The following is a 22851-nucleotide window of genomic DNA, read 5'->3' as shown; positions in this document are numbered from 1 at the left end:
AAAACTCAGAACCTACTCCCCAAACACCTTCTCCCTGGGGACAAGTCCCTCAGCAGAGACAGGGTGCGACCAGAGGCCAGCGTGGGGAAAGGAGGCCTGGACTCGGGAGGGAGGTAAGTACCTGGGTCGCAGGACTCCTGGGGCCGCAGGGACCGCTCCAGCCGCTCCTCGGGGCCACTGGACATCTGCCTCTTAACCTTTGCAGCGGCCACGCTGGCTACAGACACAAGGGGGATGGCCTGGCTCTCCTGGGGCGTGAGAAAGGTGCTGCCCTGAGCATCCGAGGCTCCCGGACGAACACGTACCCGTGAGGAACAGACACATTGCGGGGGGGGGGGGGGGGCCAGGGTCGGCGTTTTACCAGTTCGGTAAAAGGAGAACTGGTTTGTTCAAGGTGATGAGACCCGGAAAATTTAAATTACAGTCAAAACTGTGAGAAACCATAATACTCCTCATTAAAATGGGAAATATTGTAGAGAGGAAAGGACTTGCCCTAAGATACCCACAAGGATGGTGAGGAAGCCAGGATGGCACCAAGTCTGGGGAAGGTACTAGGAGAGACAGCACTCGGGGGCTGAGGGACCCCGGGGGGCTCCAACTGGCGCCCCCGACCAGCACCTGGCTTGCAGGACACAGCAGGTCACAACTGTCCCACCTCCTTCTCCCAAGGGCTCTGGGGGGTGGGAGGGAGCTTATCCCACCTCACAGCCACCTCCTTGACCCCACCCAGCCCTGACAGGAAGGAGGGTCAAGGGACCCCAGGGAAAAGAGGTGACCAAAGGAGCTGAGTTCAGACCACACTCGAGACTCTGCTGCAAGGGAACCACAGGGCAGGACAGCCACTGGCAGATGGGCAGCAAGCGTCCAGGAAAGAAGAACTCTGGCATCGAGCAGGAGCCCGCCTCCCAACCTGCTGACCACGGCCCATCCGTCGCCACCCCCAGCAGCACTTACGGGGTTGAAGAGCTCGGTGGTCAGGCCCAGGTAGTTGTGCAGAGCCAGGAAGGTGACCCTCTGCAGCCGCACCATGATGATCTGGGGCAACAGGAGCCGCCAGGCCGTGAGCCACGTGGGCCTCGTGGGCCTGAAACCCCCCAGGTTTGACAATCACCACGATCACTTAAGATGCCAGCTCGGCGCGTTATTTCTGTAAGTTTCCTGTAAATCTAAAATTACTTCAAACAAGAAGTTTAAGACTAAAACAGCTTTTGGGGGTAGCGGCAGACCTGAAGAACACTCTGAGGTTATGAACATTAATCTTTATTACAGAATATAAACGACAAGGTTTCTAAAACGTCCCTTAGTCTTTCCTGCACCCGCCTGGAGCCTGCAGGGCCAGTGGTCCAAGCTGCCCATGTGGTCGGGTGCGCACAGGGATGCCACAACAGGGAAGGCGGCCAGGGAAGCACCCACCTGCACCACCCTGACTAGGGTCTCGGGATACTTCTCAAACACTCCTTGGAAGGCCACAGCTGGAAGCCTGAGGACGGTGGACGGGGAGGCGGCACGGGCAGACACAGTCTTGTAGGGTGCGGTGTGGCCCTGCAATGACAAGCGCTTCATGGGCCCTCAGCTGCCTGAGCGCTCGGAGCCGGCTCTCCAGTCCCCACCCTGCAACACGGTGAATGACACCCCAGCCCGAGCGGGCCTCCCTCGAGGCCACCTGGAGCCAGGTGACCCCCAGGTGGAGCCCCACCCAGTGAGCACCGAGGGAGAGGCTCAGCTCAGGGAGGCTGCCTGCCCCAAGGCCAGGTGTGGTCCCCATGCAGGGACCTCTGCCCTCTCTGGTGCACAGCTGGGTCCTGTCACCACCCTCTCCTCCCACCACTGGTTCCCAGCAACAACCCAGCTCTCTCCTGTCCGGATGGTTTTGCCTCTGTCAAAATGTCACACAGACGGAATCACACAGGGCCTGGCTCCTGTCACTGTGACGACACACCTGAGACACGTCACGCACTCAGGATTCAGCCCAGAGAGTGGCTGATGCAGGCACAGCGGTGTCCTTGTCCACAGGGTGAAGGACACGCGCTCCCAGTGTGGGGAATTATGCATAAAGTTGCTGCAGACACCCCCACACAGGGCGTGTGAGCCCGTGTTGCTCTTGCTGGGCACCTACCAGCCGTCTCCACAGGGGCTGCGCCCCTTGGCATCCCGCCAGTGAGAGGCTCAGGGACCCAAATGCACAACCCACTTGCACAGTTGGGGCGAGTGCGGGAGACAACCAACTGATGTTTCCCCCCTCCCTCCCTCTCTTCCACTCTCTCTAAAAATCAACACCAAGAAATATCTCCTGGTGAGGTTTAACCAAAAGTAAAAAGGTGCAACTTCCAAGGATAAGCTTAAATCAAATGCACCCGCTCAGTCGCACAGGCCTGTGTGCTGATGGAACCTGGCTGGCGTGCACGCAAATCTGGTTTATGGTTGTGGGTTTTACTCGGAAGAAAACCCTCGTGGGGGGTGGGGGTTGGGGGGTGGGGGGAGCGAGGTGCTGAGCTGAGACTGCAGCTGGTGACGGGCACACAGGCTGGCTGTTCTATCTGTTGGCTGGTGAATGTTTAAAATGTCCCATAATAAAAAGTGTAAAATCCACAAGGTAACATGAGATGCTGTATTGTCGACTACACTGGCAAAAGTCACATTTCAGATGGTTCACTGCCTGGTGGGGTGAGGGTGACTGGGGGTCCAGCCTCTGTGAGGGGGTGCACGCTGGGGATCCAGTGAGTTTCTCCTAGGGACTGTCCTACAGACTGGACCTCAAACACTTGAAACGATGTCCACACAAGGTCACTCACTGAGACAGTGAACAGCAAAGACCGGGGACAGCAAAGGTACCATCAGCACAGAAGCCCCCGAGAGGGTCCCTGTGACACTCTGAGCTTTCTGAATCCTGGACCGTGAGCGCGACTCAGTCCAAACCCAATTGTTTAAGAAACAGCCCAGACCTGCGAGCAAGTGCCCAACTTTGCTTAAACACTCAGAGTTGCTCCCTTACACACAACCTGGGGTCCCACTCCTCCTAGACCCCTCCCCCCCCCGTGGACTGCTGGCCTTGGTGTCCCGGTGACTGTGGGGGGATCTGGGTGGGGGCGGGGCACTCACAGTGATGACGTCCAGGATGCTGAGCAGACTGTGCACGCTGTCCCCGGCCAGAACCTCTTTGACTGTCACCTCAGTGCCGTCCTGCATATGGGGAGCAGAGCATAGTGGTCCACTAGCAGGGGCTTGGCCCTGGCCAACTGAGCAAACCAGCCTCCACTGCCCATCTGGAGCGGCAGAGGCCATGCCCTGGCTGGTGTGCAAGGACTGGAGGTGATGGCCTCGAAAGCAGAGGACAGAAAGCATGAGGACAAATGAGAGGAGGACACCCAGCCAGTGGCATGACGTCCAACCAAAGGGCCTGTCCCTGTCCGAGGACAGAGTCTGGACTCCACTAAACCTCAGGGAGCCTGCTGCCCAACCAGAGGCTGTGAGGACCACGTTGACGTACTGTCAGTATAAACAATGACATTTTGATACATTTTTCCACTGGGTTAAAAGAGAAAGAAAACCACACGCTGAACGACGAGGACACGTCCTGAGAAATTCGTCTCTGGGTGATTTTGCGGCTGTGTGACCATCACAGGGGCAGGTACACACACCTTGGTGGTGGAGCCCGCTGCACACCTGGGCTGCACGGTGCAGCCAGTGCTCCTGGGCCACCAGCCTGGACAAAAAGTTAACTGTAGCGAGTCCAGAGGACACTGGAACACAGTAGTAAGTATTTGTGCCTAAACATAGGAAAGATACAGCAATGATACTATGTAACAGAAAACAGCGGGTGAGCTGTCCAGGGCACTGGGAGCTGCTGTGGGGAGTAGGACTGAAGGTGGGTGATATGAAGACATGACCTAGCACAACTGGACACCCTAAACACCCCACTTAGGCTACACTCAGTTCATAAAAAGACGTTTCTTCCTTCAATAATAAAGTAACCTTGGCTCACTGTAACATCTTTACAGTATAAACCTTTTAATGCTGTAAACTCTGCAACTTTATACAGTAAGGAAGTTACGGTAAGTAACCTCCTACGTCTGACATCACCACAGCTATGATGTCACTGGGCAATAGTTTTCTAGATCCTTTACAATCTTACGGGACCACCATCATAGGACCTGGACGTAGGCCATGTCCCTTCTGATTACCCACCAAGTCCAGTGGCAGACAAAGCTACACAAGGAAAAACTCTGGAGGCGCAAGGTGTGGAGGAACCATCCGGGTCGGGGCCCAGCCCCAGGGCTGGCAGGTGGTAACTTCTATAAGGTTGGGGAGTGACCTCGTGCAGTCGAGGTTTGCTAAGGTGGCAGCTTTAAACAGTGACAAGCAGCCCGGCCGGCACGTCTCAATGGTTGAGTGTGGACCTATGAACCAGGAGGTCACTGGTTTGATTCCCAGTCAGGGCACATGCCCATGTTGCGGGGTTGATCCCCAGTAGGGGGCGTGCAGGAGGCAGCAGACCAATGACTTATCATTGATGTTTCTATCTCTCTCTTCTCCTTTTCTCTCTGAAATAAAATATTTAAAAAAGAAAAACAACCAGCAACAAGCAGTGGGAAGCGCGGGTCACACCACAGGGCAAATGAACCCCATGCCCGCCTGGCCTTGAGGTCACCCCTGGCAACTGTGACTAAAGAGTATAACCTGACAGAGGCAGGAAGCAAGTGTTTACCTTCCATGTGAATTAAGACCTTCCTTCCTTCCTTAGAGTTAAAATTATAACCTGAAACCTGAAAATAAAGCCAGGATACAACTGACCGAGGCAGATCAATACCCACCGTGAGCGGTGTTGTGAGGAAGTGGGAGGACATTTCAAAATGTCTAGAACAGATCAGGTGAAACACTGAGATAACCACTAAATGCCACTGAGCCCACTCAAGGAAACACACACGTGTGAGTGAGACACCCGCCAGCATCTGAAGAAGAGCTGCATCCCAGTGTTGGGGTCAAAATGTGCCTTTCTCTTCCGAGAACTGAAACTTAAAACTTTGCACTAACTTCCCAATAAAAAAACTGATAAAAATTTAAGAGGGCAGACCTGTAGTAAAAACACAACAGACACACACCCTCCACCTTGCTCCGTGTCCCCCGGGCCCCGCCCTGGCCGACACAGGCACTCTTACCCCGTCTTGGATGCAGACCTCCAGCCGCCCATCCTGTACCACATAGATGCTGGTGTCCGGCTCCCCCGGGCGGAAGACATGCTCCCCTTCGAGCAACTGCATGAAGACCATGTGTTTGCAGAGTTCCAGGAACAATGGCTTCTCAAAGTGGCCCAGGACCCTGCAAGAACCAAAGTGTGGGACCTTCCAGGAACAAGGGATGGCTGGACAGCCTTGGGAAGAGGCTGGCAGGGGTCCAGAGAGCTGGCTCCCAGGGCTGTGGCCTGGAGTCACCATCAGGACAGAAGCTTAAACTTTGGGAATCGCCATAAGCTGTCTTCAGCTCAAACAACTCTGGAGTTGTGACTATGCACCTGAACTGGATGTGTGGCCAGGTGGAGAAGTACCCCCCCTGGGACAGTGAAATGGGCTCGAAAGAGGGGAAGGGGGTTTCTAGGGAGAGGTGGAGGGGACCCAGGCTTGTGACTTTCGGTCCAGCCACACGCTTCCCACACTGGCTCGGAGTTCCCTCCCGGGGGTGAAAACGCTGATGAGCAAAGAACTGGTGAGGAGGCCCCTCCGACTGCAGGGGCAGAGGCGGCAGGAGAGCAGCTTTGCTGACCGTCAGCCCATCGGGGCCATGGGGCATACTCCCCGGACGCCGGGCTGCGGTGGTCCCCAGCAAGCGTGGCGCTGTGCCCGGCCTCCCTTACCGAACGTTTTTCAGCATGTACAGAACCTCCAACGGCAGCTGAGAGTTCTTCACGTCGAACTCCGTGAGGTCGGCCTCCAGCAGGGAGGGCGGGGGTTCCTTCGGCTGCAGGGTAGGGTATTCCTTCTTGAAACGCAGGATCCTGCAAAGCAGAGATCCGGGCCCTGGAGCAGAGCCCCGTGGCTGGGAGCTCAGCGGTGCCCGCTGGGGGGCTGGGCCAGGGCAGGGTCTGAGGGTGACCCCTGTACCTCTTAGCCAGAGACAGCACCTTGGCTCTCTTCCTCACTCGCTGCCGGGGGGCGGCTGTGCTCCCCACGAGTGTATGGGGGAGCGCGGTCACCTGCAGAGGGAAAGGGAGAGGCTGAGTCACCACCCTCAGACAGGCCAGACCCAGCCTGCCCTCAGCCGGCCCAGGACGTGGGGAACCAGCCTGCGTGCTGCTGACAATGATCCATACATGGCCCATCCCCATACCTCCAGCACCTGCTCCCAGAGCTCCCAGGCCCCTCCACCTGCAAGGATGCTGCTGCTCCACCTCCCGGCAGCCGTGTGACCACCTCTCCCCACAGCCCTCTAAAGCCCGCCTGCCTGGCCCTGCTGCCTCCCTTCCCCTTCCAACCCTGGCTCTGCACAATCGTCTGGGTCTGGAGAGCTCTTCGCCCCTTCCCCGTCGAGGCCAATTCGACTGTCCCAGGCAGGTGGGCAGCAGTGTGGTGGGGGCGGAGTGCCTGGTTCCTACCCTGGACGCTGGTGGGCCCCCTGACAGTCCCCACCCCGTTGCTGTCCCTCTGCTCTCCATGGGAGGTGTGTCCACCCCTGGGTGTCAGCTGCGCTGTGGTCACGACTCCCACTTCCCTCCCAGGTGTCCCCATACCATGGACCACATTCCTGTCCTCAACCTGGGATCAGCTGGCCACTGCGCAATCCTCAGCGGAACCACAGGTGGACGGCCCCCACCCAACATGCACCAGCTCCTTCACCCTGCTGGGGGTCATTCCTGTGGCCCTGCACTGGGCTGTGAGGCAGCCCCACACTGTCCCCACACTCCAGGCCCTGCAGTGTCCAGGCTCTGAGTGGCCACCACTGCCCGTGAGCAGCCCCAGCCTATCCCCCGTCCCCAGCACCTGACACCGGCCAGAGCACAAGACCCAGGCCCCACCCAGGCCTCCCTGAGTTCCACAGCGGCCACAGGCACAGAGCTGTCCCTGGCCAGTGGGAGTCGGGGCGAAGGTGAAGGCCCACAGCCAGGTTACCTTCCTCATGATCTTCCGGCCGTAGAACATCACCTTGTCTCTCTTCCGGAACCTGTACTGAGGGGTGGGCGGCACCTGTCCTGCAGGGAGCAGAGCAGCCACCTGAGCCTGGCCACTCCGTCACTTGGCACAGGGGCAGGAGGGAGGCAGCTTCCTGTCAGGGGCTGTGACACACCCACCGTGGGGACCCAGGAAGCCGAGGAAGCTTGGGCAGACCCAGCATCTCCAACAAAACCCACCAGGGGCCCTAATGGCTGCCCCAGGAGCTCGCAACACCAGGCAAGTCACCCAGACCTCCCAGTCCCCTTCGAGCCCTCATTCCCTCCCCCTAGAGCTAGCATCTGAAGCAATGTACTCACGGAGTCGGTTAATCCTCCTGTACACGAAAAAGACGGTGATACCAACGAGGGCCAGGGCCAGGAGGGCTCCAATTGCCATCCCCGTCAGCTGGGTGAGGTGGCAGACAGAGCACCCGTCAGAAAGGCTGCAAGGAGCCCCGCCCCACCCAACCACAGGCTGGGCACGAAGGGGCCCAGGGGTGGGCTGGTTACCATGGTGGACTGTGAATGCTGCTCCATCACCTGCAGCCACCAGGAGTGCAGGGCGATACTCAGACAGACGCCGGCCTGGAGGAGAGCATCATGGTCAGGAAGGGCAGTGAGAAGAGGCGCAGGGTCAGGGAGGAGACCACGGGAGAGCAGAGGTCTCCTCAGCCCACACGCTCAGGAGCAGAGAGACCTGTATCCACGGCCACCCTTGGGACAGCAGGGCAGGGCCAGCAGCCTGGCTCCACGTGTCATTAATGCACCCGAATCCTAAGCACTCAGGATGTGAGTCAGAAGGAAAAGGCCCAGCTGGCCACAGGGGGTGCAGAGGCCAACTCTCAGTGCCCTCTGGTCACCAACAGGGCCTCGAGTTGCTGACCCCAGGGCACACAGAAGCCTAAGCCCCAGAGGTGCTGAGAAACCCAAGGAAGGCCTGGCTGACATGACTCAGAGGCTGAGCATCCACCTAGGATCCAGGAGATCTCAGTTCCATCCCAGGTCAGGGCACATGCCCGGGATGCACGCTCCTCCGTCCCCAGCAGGGGGCGTGCAGGAGGCAGCCCATCAACGAGACTCTCACATCATTGATGTTTCTCTTTCTCTCTCTCCCTTCCTGTCTCTGAAATCAATAAAAACATTTTTTTTTTTTTTTTAAATGAAAGAAATGCCAAGGACCCACCTGGACTTGGAGACATTACATTCCAGCTCTTGGCAGAGAGCGGCTGTGAGCCTGCTACCCACTGCCCCAGGGAAAGAGCCAACCTAGCTTCAGGGTCCAGGCCGGGGGGAGGGGGAAGGGGAGGGAGGAGAACTGAGCCCCGGTGGTGAGTGAGCAGAGGCTGGGGCCACCTGCGTGGAGGATGCTGCCCAATGCCCAGAGAACAAGAGGGAAAGGAGACCAGCAAACAAGCTGGGCCCCGATCCCCGCCCCCTCCCTGTCCACAGGCCTCTCCCCAGGCAGCCAGGAACAAGATGGGGCCGGGGTGCCTGTTCACTCTTTCAGGTTCTGCACAAGCCCCAGGCCTGAAGCAGCTGGCTGCCTGACCCTCCAGAGAGCCAGAATCAGACGCAGCATCGGTGCCAGAAAACCACAGGAATGGAAGGGAACTGAGCACTCAAGAGCTGAGTGCTGCGTCCGGGCAAGAGGTAAGTGTCCAGAAACTCAATCTCTGCACTCGGTTCAGGAGACAAAGGGAAGCAGGGGGGCTTGCTGCTCCCAGGCAGAGGCCCCAGCCCCTCCTGGCCCAGACTGAGTGCTCGGGCCCACGACCACACCGTGCACTCCCAGCCCGGCAGGACTGTCAAGGCCAGGGTCCCACGGTGAAGCACAGCCTATGTGCACAGTCTCCACCGTTGGGCATTTCAGACTTCCCAGCTTCTCATTGTGGCTCTAAGGCAAGGAATGGACCCCAGGGGAGGGACACACAGGGCTACTCCCTCACTCAGCAGGCTCAAGGGAGCTGGCCAGATGCTGCATGGGCCCTTTCTCCTGCTCCAGAAACACCCCCAACTGGGAACACTGAGGCTCCGTCAATTCATCTGGGTCCCTCGAGCTCCATACCTCGGGGCCGGCGTCTTCCTCCTGCTCCATGGCTAAAAAGGAAACAAGTCCAGGTGAAAAGAATGAAAGACGGGTTTGAACCAGGACTAACAACTCAGTCACGCAGGCGAGCGACGCCTCCAGCCTTCCCCTGGGTTCCTCTCCACGTTAAATTGTTTTCAACCCTGGCCGGAGAGGCTCGGTTGGTTGACCGTTGCCCCATGTACCAAAAGGTCATCACTTCTATTCCTGGTGGTCAGGGCACATGCCTGGGTCCTGGGCTCGATCCCCAGCAGGGGGCATGCAGGGGGCAGCCCATCAATGACCCTCTCTCATCACTGATGTTTCTCTCTCTCTGAAATCAATATAAATATATTTATATTAAAAAAATCAATAAAAACATGTATTTTTAAATTTCTTTTTTTTGTCACCTGAGAATATTTTTTCCATTGATTCTTTTTAGACAGAGTGGAAGGCAGAGAGAGACACAGAGAGAGAAACATCAATTGGTTGTCTCTCATACATGCCCAACGAGGGACTGGGGCAGGGAATCGAACCTGCAACCAAAGTACATGCCCTTGACCAGGAATAGAACCCGCCGCCCTTCTGTCCAAGGGCTGATGCTCTAACCACTGAGCCAAACTGGCCAGGGCAATAAAAAAGTATTTTTTTAAAAACTTAAATTATGTTTACATTGACAGAAAAACCCAAAGGAGAAACACCTCCGTGAAGAGGCGTTACCTTTCAGAGGCACCAGAGCCGCTTCCCTCTCCGTAAACAGCCCTCACGTGGCCACCCCGGTGCCCAGGACCGCAGCCAAGTCCCCGCTCCTGGCCCAGCCAGTCAAGGGCAGCGAGCAGCTGGGCCAAGGCCTAGTGCCGAGGGCAGCTCCGGTGCTGGGCACAGGCCTGAGCGCGGCCGGGCGGCTGGGGCACACCCTCCCCCGTGGCCCGTGCCTGGGGTCTCCCCACCAGTGTGGCTGAGCCCTGAAGTGGGTGTGCTCGGTCCAGGAATGATGGACTTGGGGACCAGCCCTGCTCCCCTGGCCGGGTCTCGGGCCTTCACCCTGCAGCTCCCAGGCCCTTTAGGAAAGTGGCCGCAAGGGAGGGTTTCTCTCTTCCAAAATCCCACCCAGGGAAGGGAGGGAGAAGGCAGGTGTGGAGGCAGGTGCATGTGCTCGCAGGTCAACATCCCGGGTCCTCCGCACCCCACAGTGGGGACGCCTCTTAGCTGAGTGTCCTCGAGGGCCGGGGGCTGGACCCCGGCTCTGTGCCATGCTACTGCCCTAAGCAGGCCAGCTCCCCACGCCCCGCTCGCGTGGGGCACAGGTCCCCACCCAGCACCTGCTATAGCTTCTGTACCCTGGGGGCCTGGGCCAGAGGGAGGGGGACCCAGCACAGAGCCGAGGGCCCTGGCATCAGGGCTGGGCTGGGGGGCATGTCAGGGTTACCGGGTGTCCAGGGTCGGGGTGTCGTATTAGGGGTGTCTGGGGCGGCCATGGAGGTCCGGGAACAGGAGGATCACCTACCAGGTGCCAGATTTAGGGGGCCAGCGGGCTGTGAGGGCATCAGGATTAGGAGGGCTGTCAGTTAGGGGCATCGGGGGTTACGGGGCGTCAGGGTACAGGAGCCTCGGTGTTACCGGGGATTCGGGGTTCAGGGGCCACAGTGGGGGGAAGTCGGCGTTACGGGGACCCTGGTGTTAGAGGGGCGCCGGGAACGGGCGCTGGTGTTGCAGGCGCACAGGGTTAGGGGTGTCGGAGTCACGGGGACCGAGTTTGGGGGCGTCGGGCGGGGCTTCACTGCTAGAGGAACGCGGGTGTTAAGGGCGCTGGTGTCGCAGGCGCACAGGGTTAGGGGGTGTCGGGGTCACGGGGCACCGAGTTTGGGGGCGTCGGGCGGCACGGTTGGCGGGGGCCCGGGAGGAGCGGGCTGCGGCTCCCCAGCGGCCGGCGCGTCGCGCGAGCCGGGAGCCGCCGGCCCCCCCCACCACGGGCCGCGCGCCCTCCGCAGCTCCGCGCGCGCGGCGGCGACTCACCGAGCCCGCGCTCCCGACGCCCGCACCGCGCCGGACCCCCGCGCGCATTGGCCCGGCCGCCTCCGGGCCCGCCCCCCTGCAGGGCCGCGGCGGCCCATTGGGCGCAGCGCAGCCAATCGGAGCGGCCGTTGCTGCGGCGCGGGGGCGGGGCCGGAAGCCGCCGAGGCGCCGGAAGCGGGGCGCCGGAAGCGGGGCCGCAGGGCCGGGGCGCGCGAGGCGGCGGCGGCGGGATGGGGCTCCTGGGCGCGGCCGCTCGCTGCGTGGTGCGCGGCGCCGACCGCATGAGCCGCTGGACCAGCAAGCGCGGCCCGCGCTCCTTCTACAAGAGCCGCGGCGCCAAGGGCACCGGCTTCTGCGCGCGCGGCGGCCGGTTCGTGCAGGTGCGGGAGCAGGTGCCCGAGCTGGTGGTGCCCGCGCTCGCCGGCTTCCGCCTCAGGCCCTACGTGAGCTTCCGCGCGCCCGCGGGTGCCGACGTGCCGCTCACCGCGCGCCGGCTCTTCCGCGAAGCCGTGGCGCCCGCCGTGGAGCAGGACCTCAGGGACGGCGCCTTCGACCCCGAGCGCCTGGACAAGTACGGCTTCGAGCCCACGCAGGAGGGCAAGCTCTTCCAGCTGTACCCCAAAAACTTCCCGCGCTAGCGGCCGGGCCCGCGACCCGGGGCGTCTCTGCCGCCCGCCGGGCTCCTGTTGGAGACCGCAGCGCCCCCACCTGGCTCCTGTTAGAGACCGCGGGTGCCCCCCAGCCGGCTCCTATTGAAGACCGCGGCGCCCCCACCTGGCTCCTGTTGAAGACCGCGGCGTCCCCACTTGGCTCCTGTTAGAGATCGCGGCGCCCCCACTTGGCTCCTGTTGGAGACTGGGGCGCCCCCATCTGGCTCCTATTGAAGACCATGGCGCCCCCACCTGGCTCCTGTTGGAGACTGGGGCGCTCCCACCTGGCTCCTGTTAGAGACCGCGGCGCCCCCACCTGGCTCCTGTTAGAGACCGCGGCGCCCCCACCTGGCTCCTGTTGAAGACTGGGGCCCCCCCCACCTGGCTCCTGTTAGAGACCGCGGCGCCCCCACCTAGCTCCTGTTAAGACCGCGGGTGCCCCCAGCCGGCTCCTATTAAAGACCGTGGCTACCGCAGTGCGTGGTCCGCATCTGGTCCTTGTGAAACGAAGGTTGCGACACAGCAGGTCAGGGTGTGGTGCCCAGGCGGCGTCTCAGCCCCTTCCTGTGGTTTTGGGGAGCAGGGCAGGTTGCGCCCCGTGAGCACCCCATGCCCCAGGTCCTTCATCCAGGGAACCTCATGAGCGTGTCTGCAGGTTCCAGAGAACCTGCTGGCGGGGGTGGAGGAGTGTCAGGTGAAAGACTGCAGGGCTCGGGGCAAAACGAAGGTGAGGCTGCACCGGATGGGGCAGAACTCGGGGGTCTCCAGGAACCTCCAGTGGTTCCTCTGCGTCGGCCAGTTGCAGTGACAGTCCCTCGGATTCTCTCATCTGCTTAGTGCTTAACAGACCCTTAAGTTAAATAAGGTAAACTCTAAAGGAGGGCTCAGCACTTCTGTGTTGAAATGAAGGGCCATTACTTGGGAGCTGATCCTTCAGCGTAGGGTCATCTCTTGTAACACTCTGACCGACCTTGCCCCACACTGCATCATCAGAAAATAAATCAGAAGTGCAGGTTTCTGACTCGGGACACCTGTCCCACGTCAGTGCTGCTGAGGACTTGATAAATTCAACAGTGGCCTATGACAGACAACAGTTAACCTGAAAGTCAGGGGTCACAAGCCCAAGTGCAACATTCAGTTCACTGAAGCCACATAAGGAAGTGTGAGGAACCCACCACACGGAGGACATTCACACTGACCACATTTCAAGTCCCTGGCACTTAGCTAAGGCAACTCGAGGGACACACCCTTTGCTTACTGCAAAGCAAGTGGATATGAATATAAGCACTTCTCGTGCCTGAAGGTGATCTTTTTAAAAGTTCATATATAACAACTGGTGACATGGAGCAGCTTTAAAAAAACTTCATTCAGTTAACAAATATTGCTTAAGTAAGTGTGGAGAACTGAAAGTCAAATCCACATAAAACAGACAAGTTTGAAGGCTGGGCGAGGTCCCCCACCAGCACCTCCCTGCCAGAATCGCCACTTGAAGGGCCCAGCGGATACAGTTTACTTAAGAGGAACCAATAGCTTTCCTGACCATCTACACTGTAGAGTCCATAAGATGCACTGAGCCCTACACTGGAAGCTTCAGAGACTAGTAGGAATCCCAGCGAGCTGGTCTGAGGCAGTTCACTCACAGACGTGGTCTTTATGACTTCACATGGCGGTCAGCTCTCCCCCACTTCCAGAGGTGAAGAGCGTGGTCGTAAAAGGAGCAGGTGGCCAGGAGGCTGATGGCAACGTCTGTGGCTTCCACATTCTGGCCACTGTCACAGACCTTAGTCCCCGGGGAGTATAGCTGGCTGCTGTTCTTCGTGACCTCCGTGGACAGCTGGCAAGTCCTTTCCCTACTTCCACTAAGGACCTTGGTATAACCCTTGCCATTGTCGTCTGCTAAATGGGGTCCTGGCGACTGGGGTGCAACCTCCACACCTGCTCTGGATCCTGGGTCGGTGCAGGAAACAGACCCCACAAAGAGCGACTGCTGGGTCTGTGGGAGATGGCAGGTGAGCCAAGACCAGTCGGCTCCATACACTAGTGAGCTGGGCATCCTGTGGGACACAGAGACTGTGCACATGTCCTGCTTCTCCTCTGGGGTGAGATAGAACATGGGAAACAACATTACTCAGAGCTGGTCCTGTCACTGGGAACAACTGGGACAAGTGGAAACATGCCCCTTTTCTTGAATAATATAACCCCAGATGATAAATAAGTCTGTTGTAGAGTTAGTTTGTATTTAATGCAATCCCCATAAAACACCAATAAGCTTTTTTTACGAGGCAAAGTAAGTTGATACTCAAGTTCAAAATATAAGAACAGCCTGGAGATCCCTGAGAAGATGAACGGAGAGGCAGTGTGCACAAGCACAAACACACCGCCATGCCTGCGTGAGAGCCGTGGGCATGAGAGGGGGACAGGAACCGAGGACAGGACACCTGCAAAGTCAACGCAAGACCAGTGGTGTCCCCCTGCACCAGGGGTGGACGGACTCTTCAGTAAATGGTGTTGGGACAGCCACAGGCACCACATGTAAGAACACAGATCAGAGCTTTCACTTTGCAAAAGTGAAACCATATTAAGCACTAGAAAAAAACCTGGTGATTCCTTTATAACCTGAGTGTGCAAGGAAGAGCCTTCTTAACTAAGGCTCAAAATCCAGACTCAATGGAAAAACATCTATAAATTTAATTCTATTAGAAACAAATAAAACCCCTTTGCAGGAGGAGAAAACACCACCACAGACAAAATCAAGACAGCAAAACTTTCAAACGTTACCAGAGATAAAGGGCTACAGTCACAAGTACCTGATAACTACAAAACCAAGGGGAAAATGACCAGAAACCAGAGAGGAAAACAGGCAAAAGGCAAAGATAATTCACAGAAATAAAAATGTAAAAGCAGGCCTGCAACATGAAGCCACCTTCAGTTTCACTCGTGGTTAGAGATGTGCACAGTTAAAGCACGTGTGACCACTGCTCATCCATGAGCTGAGCTGAGGATGGGGGTGGGGGAGGAATCAAGAAGACAAGAGCTCGGGGAACCATCCTGACCATGAAGAGGTACTGGCCAGAGAAAGAATGCGCTCGCCTGGCGATCCCCGGACCTGCTGCAGCACAAGCCTCAGCGAGACCCTGCGGGGTGACGGCAGTCCTGCGGTCACCTGTGGATCAGGCAAAGCAGAGCTGGTGGACCCAGGGCTGGGTTCCGCCCACAAAGTGTGAGACAGGAAGCAAGAGGGAGGTGAAGTGGGTCTGGGACACCAACCGTGCAGACCACACTGCCTCCTGGCAGGAAGAACAAGGCAGAGGTGGCCCAGGGTGGTTATGGACGTGACAGGTCTCCCAGGGCAGAGGTCGGCCAGGGTCAGAGGTCCCTGCAGTGCAGGAGGTTCCAGAACAACCAGCTGGTGAGGGAAGAACCAGGGCTCGAGGGCAGAGTGCTTGCACCTGAGACACTGGTGGGGACCACAGCACAGCCTGGGGGACCTGGGGATATGCAGGACAGGAAACTGGAGCCCCGCCCTGTCAGCTGCCACGGGCCCCACTCACCCACTGCCTTCTTGCAGTCGAGGATCCAGAAACCGCCCTGCATGCAGGCTGCCAGGAGCAGGTGGCTGTGCAAGGGGTGCCACCTGAGCCTCCACACCCCGCCCTGCATGGGCACGTCCGCAAATGGCTGTTCCATGTTCCGAGTGTCCCACAGCAGAACATGCTCATCATAGCTAAAACAAACAACCACAGGCCCCCCGGTGGAGGGAACGTCTCCCGGAAGACCCGCTCCACTCGCCTCTCCAGGACAAAGCCCCTGTCCCTGTCCCTAAACCCTGGTTTGTGGCCCAACTAAAGGAAGTGAAAGTTTAGGAAGGCCCTGGGAACCGCGTGGGGCCTCACCTCCCGGTGGCCAGGATGCCGTCCTGGTGGGGGCTGCTCTGGATGCTGCACACACCCATGCAGTGTCTGTAAACAGAGGCAGGGCCTCAGCAGTGTGGGGCAGGGCCGCTCTCCGGGAAGCCCACGGGTGGGGGTGGGGCACTGCTGCAGCCGAGTGCTGGCCCCTTGACGACGTACCTCTTGCTAGAGAACACAGGTGTGTCAAGTGTCCTGGTATCCCAGCCCTTCAGCAGGCCGTCGTCCCCACCTGTGTGGAAAGAGAAAGATCACTGACAGTGGCACTGTAACAGCAAGTGGCCATTTCCTAGGGAGGGAACTGTGTCTGTGAGGAAGTTCCTGGGCAACTTTTCCCAGGTGGTTTCAGACCTAAGAGCTCCAGGGGAGGCACCCCCAGAACAGTCACCCCTGCGCTGAGTTGTCTTTAGACTTGAGGAGGGCACCTGCAGGGATGAAAGGGAAGACAAACTCCCAGGTCACACGTGGCTAAGCTCCTAGCGAGGACCCAGCCATCGGTGCTCCTGCAGTGGCTCCTGTTACACATGGAGGAGAGGCCAAGGTCCTCCCTGTGCCTGCACGGCACTGGGACCTCCAATGTCACCTTCTCCTGCTCTAACAGTCCCTCCCATCATTCTGGCCATGACAGGTTCACTCCCACTCCAGGCTCTCCCCTGCCATGATCTTGCTCTGTGACAGGACCGTCTGTCTAGCTCCTCCCACCCAATGTGAGCTCAATGACAGCAGGGATTTTGTCCCTTGTTCACTGATGGGCCCCAATCACCCAGAACAGAGCTTGGCACATACTAGGTGCTCACTGAACGTTTGTGGAATAAACTAACTGGTCCTGAATTATTAACTCACTGCCCCACGACACCCCTGCTTGCAATGAGCTGAGCCTCAAGACAGAACTAATTCGAGAACTAACCCGGCACTGGAGCACCGACCTGAATACACGACTTCTGTCTGCCAGTAATTGAAAGCCGCAATCCAGGCCTCAAAGTGATGGGCCTGCCATGTGGCCACACTCTGCAGCCCAGGCCCTGCGTCCACCTTCAGCAGGTGCAGCTGCCCCTTGGAGTCACTGCTGATGATTTTCAAGGGCTGGTCACTGGCCCTAGACACAGGGGACCAACGTAGAAACCCCAATGACCTTCACTGAGAGACCCATTCATCTCCCTCTTCTGGTTCCCAAGCAGTGACACCCGTATCAAGTCATGTCCTGGGAGAGGCTCTCCATGGGCCTGGTATGTGGACACGTTTCTGGAGGCTCAGGAATTGGACAGAGCAGAGCTACCACTCAGCTTGTTGAAACAGATCAGTGTCAGCCTCTCCTGATGAAGACACCACCCCTTTTACCTAGAAGGCTGATATTTCTGCTCTTTCAGAGGGGGCTGGTACGACACTTCCAGGTTTGGGGAGCCACAGTCAGGCCTAGTTCAGGAGGCTCTAATTCTCTCCAGCACGAAAGTAGGAATGAGTCATCAGAGCAAAGACGGTGGTCCTCACCTTCCAGCTTTCCCAGTGGACCAGTCCAGGGATAAGGCCAGACACTGCTTGTCCAGGGCACAGCTGCCAAATGGCTGCAGGGTGTGTGTGCTCTCCTGGAGGGAGGGGTCAGCCGTCAATGGGAAGCTCAGGACCCTGGGAGGATTAGCTCTCCAGCTCCGGCAGCCCGTCACTCCCTTATTTACTCCCAGGTAAATGACACGTCACCACTCAGAGACCCTGAGGACACTGCAGAACCGGCTGGTGCCCTCTAGGAGCTCACACAAATGTAGGAGGACTTCCCACACTCATGACCTTGGGGGAAGCAAGTATCTCTCCTTCTTAGACCCCTTGCTGTCCATGCCCCCCGACGCTATTGCAAGCCTACTCGGGGCCGGGAAGCACCCTGGTGACTGCTCTCCAGCTCTGCAGGCCTCCAGGAACACAATGAACACTTTCCTCTGGTTTCCCTTTAAGAAGCCACGACTGGCCATTAAAACACTATTTCTCTTTCCTATGATCCATGTGAGTTTTATTACCTAAGCAACCTGGAGCCTGCTTAGCTCCACTCACAGGCTCCTAGCAGGTTGCTTTATCAGCGAGTTCTCTTGGGTTTACAGCTCCTGCCTTGATCCTGGTCTTGGGCCCACAGTCTTCCCCAGAATTTCCTCCCTCATTCCCAGGTCAGGGCTGCTGCTCCCAGCCAGCGTGAAGCAAGGCTCTTTCCAGACAAGCCCTCAGCTGCCACAAATCGGCACCCCTGGGCCTCTGTATCAACCCCCTCACAGCAAGACCTGTGCCCCCCAAGGCAGCACGGCCCTGTGGACTTCCACTTTCCTCCCTGCAGGTCAGGGCTGTCACTGCACAGACACATAGATACATGGCACAGGGCCGCTGTCAGACACCTGGGAGTTCCCGTGGCAACCATGTGTTCTCCTAACTGTCACTGATGAGGGCCATTCCCACGTAGTAAAGTTGCTGCTGTTCACAGCCCCGGCAGCATTTGCCCAGAATGCTGATGTGGGCTCTCCTCAGAGAAGAGCTTTCAGATCCATCAATGGTTAAACCAACAGTCTGTCACTTCAGCCCCTCTGCTGGTGACACGTAAGTGACCTCCTCTCGGAATTAGATGCACAACCCAATCATTTAAAATAGACTGGCCTGGCCAGTGTGGCTCAGCGGTTGAGCATAGACCTATGATCCAGGAGATCGAGGTTCAATTCCTAGTCGGGACACATGCCTGGTTTCGGGCTCAATCCGCAGTAGGGGGCGTGCAGGAGGCATCTGATCAGTGACTCTCTCATCACTGATGTTTCTATATCTCTCTCCCTCTCTCTTCCTCTCTCTGAAATCAATAGACATATTTAAAAATAATAAAATAAAATAAATAGACTACACGCACCCTAGCCGGTTTGGCTCAGTGGTTAGAGTGTAGGCCTGCGAACTAAAGGGTCCCAGGTTCGATTCGGGCCAAGGATATGTTCCCCAGTTGCAAGCTTGATCCTGGGCCCTGGTTGGGGCGTGTGTGGGAGGCAACCAATCGATGTGTCTCTCTCACTTCCTGAAAAGCAATAGAAAAAATAACCTCAGGTGAGGATTAAAAAAAAAAAAATTATAAGATAGACTGCGTGCTACCTTAGGACGTTGCAGGATAAAGTCCACCACTGCACAGAAACTACCCTAGGAAAACCTTGGCATCAGCCTCCCTCCCAAACCCTCTCCATGTGGGTCCCTACAATCCTGACAAAGCTCCGCTGGTCACTGACCTTGCATCCCGCGAGCTGAAACAGCTCTATGAACCCGCCAGCATTTGCCACACCCAGGAGGGCATGGCCGGCCACCGGGATATGGCACCTGAAGGAGAAATCCACATGCCAGTCAGGACATGGGGCACACCCAGACACAGGACATTATGCACCCCAGCAACTTACCACTTAAATTTCAACCCCTACACTGTTTTGGGCCCTACAACCCTGTTCCAACAAGATTCCCTGGCTTACAGATCCAAATACTAGCACCACTTCTCAGAACGACACTAACTCTGGGGCGGAAACTGACAAAGGAAATGAACCCCAAGTCTACATCATCCTGCCAGTGCCCACAGGTGGGCAGGATGGTGAAAGAAGGAACCCACAGCTCAGAGGTGGCCCTATCTTGTTGAATGCTGCCCGGCATTGGGCTCCCTGCCGAAGTGACAGATTCCAGACAAGTGGAGTTATCAGAGTTTGTACCATTTCATGTCCAGGATGGCATAAGTGTCTCTTCTTTGGATCTCGGCCAGGGAGCAAGCAGAGAGGTCCTCACTGCAGCTGTACAGGTAGAGGCGGCCTAGACGGGTCTGAGGCTCAGCAGCTGCCGGGTCACTCTATAAAAAATGCTGATGTGTCCAGATTACACTGACACTGACAGATGCAGAAGGTGGGACAGGGAGCGAGGGAAATAGGTCTGTGGAGACTGGATCCTGCCTGGGAGCAGCCCCCGACTTTCTGAGCTGAAGTAGTGTCTCCCCTAGGTGTGCTGGCCCAGCACAGAGCACTCCTTCTAAACCGGCCAGCAGGGGCCAGCTGTGCTTAGGGCCCCTCAGGGACAGTCGTGGCCGAGGCCTGTGCTCTAGTGAGTTCTAAGGGCCTGGGTTTGGACCCACACGCCTGCTCCCAGGATTAGGAGCAGCTCCAGCACAACCCCTTGACTGTGTACTAGAGACTTCATTCATAGGCTGGAGCCACGCTGCATACAGACGGCATTCTGCTTTCAAGATGCCCGTTTCTGATCTACACCCCGGTCCCCGGGCCAGCGTCGCTTCTCCACCTCCTGTGACTCCACAGGAGCCTTTTCTTTCGGCCCCGGGCGGCAGACCGGGGAGGGCTGGACCTCGGGCCCGCTCTGCCTCTCCGGAGCCGCCTCTCGCCCTCCCCGCCTCCCCGGGACCGGGGCGCCGCGCACCTGGCTCTCGGGCTCCCGCAGCTGGTAGGTGCCGCAGGCCAGCACGCGCCGGCAGCCCTCCAGCGGGCACCACTCCACCGAGTCCGCCGTGTACTCCGTGTCCACCGTCTGCAGCAGCTGCACGCGACTGCGCGTCGCCAAGCCTTCGGTGGACGCGGGGGCCACCGGGGCGCGGAGGTGCAGTGCGGAGGCCAGTGTGCGAGCGGGAGTCGGGGCCGGGGCCGGGGCCGGGGCGAGAGCGGGGCGGGGGCCGGGGCGAGAGCGAGGCCGGGAACCGGGGCGCGGGAAGGACCGCACTGGCCCGCGTAGGCACCTCTTCCCCTTCCGGCCGCCGCCCTCCGGCCCCTTCCGGCCGCAGGGGTGGGACTTCCGGCCGCGTGGCCGCCCCTCGTCAGGCCGGGCTCCTGCGCCCCCTGCCGGCCGGCGGACCTCCGCGGGCCCACGTGCCGGGGCCCGCCCCCGGCCCCGCAGCGAGACGCAGGGTTTGGCGAGAGCGGCGTGTCCCGCGTGGAAGCGCCGGGCAGCTGGGCCCTAAGGCGGAGCGAGGAGGAGGAAAGCGGACAGGGACGCGGCGGCTTGCGGAGGGCCTGGCCGTGCAGGGAGCAGGGCCCAGGGCCGGGGGCTGGGCCCCGCGCCCCTCCTTCCCCGACGCCCCCCATGAGGCGCGGGGCGCCGCGGTGCCCGCAGAGCCGCCTGCTGGGGCAGCAGGGGAGGACGCGGGGAAGAGCCGGCGGCCGTGGGGGCAGGGGTCCCCTGGCCACTTAGGTTTGGGACGCAGGGAAGGGACCCAGCGCGGCCACCATCCGACTTGGGAGACAAGGCGCCGCCCTGAGGAGGGACATTCGCGCCCCCGCCCAGCAGGAGCGGGGCAGACAAGCTGCGGACCTGCTATGGGCTGCGTTGTGTCCCCAAAGGGAGACTAGTCCCACCGCACAACAGACCGCGACCTTTGGAGACAGGGTCTTGGCAGAGGTCATCCAGGTAAAATGAGGTCTTGGGGTGGGCCCGCGACTGCTGTCCTCATGAGTGGGATTTGGACTGTCGGGGACACTGACCCACAGAGGGAGGACAATGTGAAGACGGCCGGTAGGATTCAGCTACTGAGGGGAGAAGCCCGAGGCGGCCGGAGGCCGGAGGCCTGGGACACACCTTCCCGTAGGCCCCAGGGAGCTTGGCTGCCCAACACCTGCACTCGAGCCTTCCGGCCTCCAGAACCGAGACCACCACTGTTGTTTTGAGCCACCCAGTTGAGAATACTTGTTACAGCAGCTCCAGGAACCCGGGTGTGTGGAGACTGAAGCCCACGTGGACACCTGGGTATCCAGCCTGCAGTTCCAAAGCTGGGATATCGCTATGAATACAGACGTGAGCAGGCAGCTCAGATAGACAAGCAGAAAGGGCTGGTCATTCTGAAACGGCCGAACCACTCAGTCTGTACCTGGTACAGAGGAGGGTCAGGTCAGTAGCCTACACGCCACGCTCCCAAATGGTTAGAAGCAAGCCCCATAGAACCTTCTGAATGTTGAACCTCATAGACGCTCTCAGATGTATGGCTACAGAGATCAAGTGGTACCAGGGAGAGGACCAGGGACACAAGCGGATAGAAAGCCTATGGACCCAGCAGCAGCTTCACAACAGCGTCCGCTCCAGGGGTCGTGGCGGTAACGTGAGCAAAGGGGTCAACTCAAGACCCAAGGCCACATTCCCAGCTCCAGCCCAGACTGGACATGTGGGCATAGCTCAATGAGATATGAGACGGCCACCTACTGTGGCTCCAGCTCCCGTCAGCCACAGTAGGCAGCGATCCCCAGGTCAAGGCTATCCCAGAAGAGCCACGGGACACCGCAGAAAGCAACCAAATGTCAGGACCCAGCATGGCACGGAGGTCAGCTGAGACCCTGGACGTTTCCCTTCCAATGTAATTTTCTGATGAATGGCCAACTGCAGAACGACGTGTGCTGGTCAGGGGACATAGGCTGGAGCGCCAACGTGGCCACTCCCCAAAGGACAGAAGCCACAGCCTGCAGCCTGGTGCCTCCTTGTCACAGGCGCCTGTTTGAAAGCAGATTGCCAAGCACTCGGGGCCCATGCCTGGAAGACCACCTGTAATAAGCTCCTGCCTCAACTGTCCCAGCCAGAGCTGGCCTCTGGAAGCAGGAGTTACCCCAGCCCTGGGCATGTCCTGAGAGTTCAAGCCAGATGTCTATAGGGACAACTGTCTCTCAGGATCACACATATCTCCTTCCCTAATAGCTCTGAGCTTGTTACCACTTAGCCCAGGGTCTGGAGGGACCTGGAGACCTCCTGTACGCAGCAAAACTGTCTCTGACCTAGAAAATATGCCACGCCCAACCTGCAGCGGCAAAGGGGAGCTTCTCGGCAAAAACAAGTGTGGGGGGGCATATGGACTCCTCTCCCCCTCAGAAAACCCCTCCTTCGGGGTCAAGACTGAGCCATCCTATTCCCTATGCCGTCACCTGTTTCCAAGTTGTTCTCCAGGACACTAAGCAGGCAAAAGATGCTACTGGAAACTGGGCTCACTGACTAAAAGCCACCAGGGGGCTGTCCCAGTCAGGGAGAGCAGTGAGCATGCACAGCCATCCTGGAAGATGGCAGAAGAGCTGCAAGAAGGCAAGTGTAGCAGGACCCACACTTGCTAGT

At 58.6% G+C, this 22851-nt stretch overlaps 3 protein-coding genes across 3 annotated transcripts in view; 1 reads left to right on the top strand and 2 right to left on the bottom strand.

Moving 5' to 3' along the window:
- Positions 1-10443, bottom strand: part of PNPLA7 (patatin like domain 7, lysophospholipase) — a 29827-nt gene extending 19384 nt beyond the window's left edge. The window contains 12 exon segments of the mRNA XM_087823080.1: positions 122-248; positions 955-1035; positions 1414-1542; positions 3100-3180; positions 5157-5316; positions 5849-5989; positions 6096-6187; positions 7101-7180; positions 7460-7547; positions 7652-7726; positions 9207-9238; positions 9927-10443. Of these exon segments, the coding sequence (XP_087679206.1) occupies positions 122-248; positions 955-1035; positions 1414-1542; positions 3100-3180; positions 5157-5316; positions 5849-5989; positions 6096-6187; positions 7101-7180; positions 7460-7547; positions 7652-7726; positions 9207-9236 (1084 nt within the window). The 5' untranslated portion in view covers positions 9237-9238; positions 9927-10443.
- A 1009-nt stretch (positions 10444-11452) lies between these two features.
- MRPL41 (mitochondrial ribosomal protein L41) lies at positions 11453-12215 on the top strand. Its single transcript, XM_087823259.1, has one exon. It carries the CDS (start codon positions 11453-11455, stop codon positions 11858-11860), a length of 408 nt encoding a protein of 135 aa, XP_087679385.1. The 3' UTR covers positions 11861-12215.
- A 911-nt stretch (positions 12216-13126) lies between these two features.
- On the bottom strand, positions 13127-21167 carry DPH7 (diphthamide biosynthesis 7). The gene is made up of 10 exons (XM_087822573.1): positions 21132-21167; positions 20191-20721; positions 19479-19612; positions 19014-19101; positions 17269-17363; positions 16707-16876; positions 15943-16012; positions 15766-15831; positions 15424-15596; positions 13127-13966 (listed from the first exon to the last, which is right to left on the bottom strand). The coding sequence occupies exons 1-10, from the start codon at positions 21165-21167 to the stop codon at positions 13524-13526; spliced, it is 1806 nt and encodes a 601-aa protein (XP_087678699.1). The 3' UTR covers positions 13127-13523.
- Between the last annotated feature and the right edge of the window lie 1684 nt (positions 21168-22851).

The sequence above is a fragment of the Miniopterus natalensis genome, chromosome 12 (assembly GCF_054644295.1).
Source record: "Miniopterus natalensis isolate mMinNat1 chromosome 12, mMinNat1.hap1, whole genome shotgun sequence".
Lineage (NCBI taxonomy): Eukaryota > Metazoa > Chordata > Mammalia > Chiroptera > Miniopteridae > Miniopterus > Miniopterus natalensis.
The sequence above is the reverse complement of the archived record's forward strand: the minus strand, read 5'-3'. Positions and strand labels throughout refer to the sequence as shown.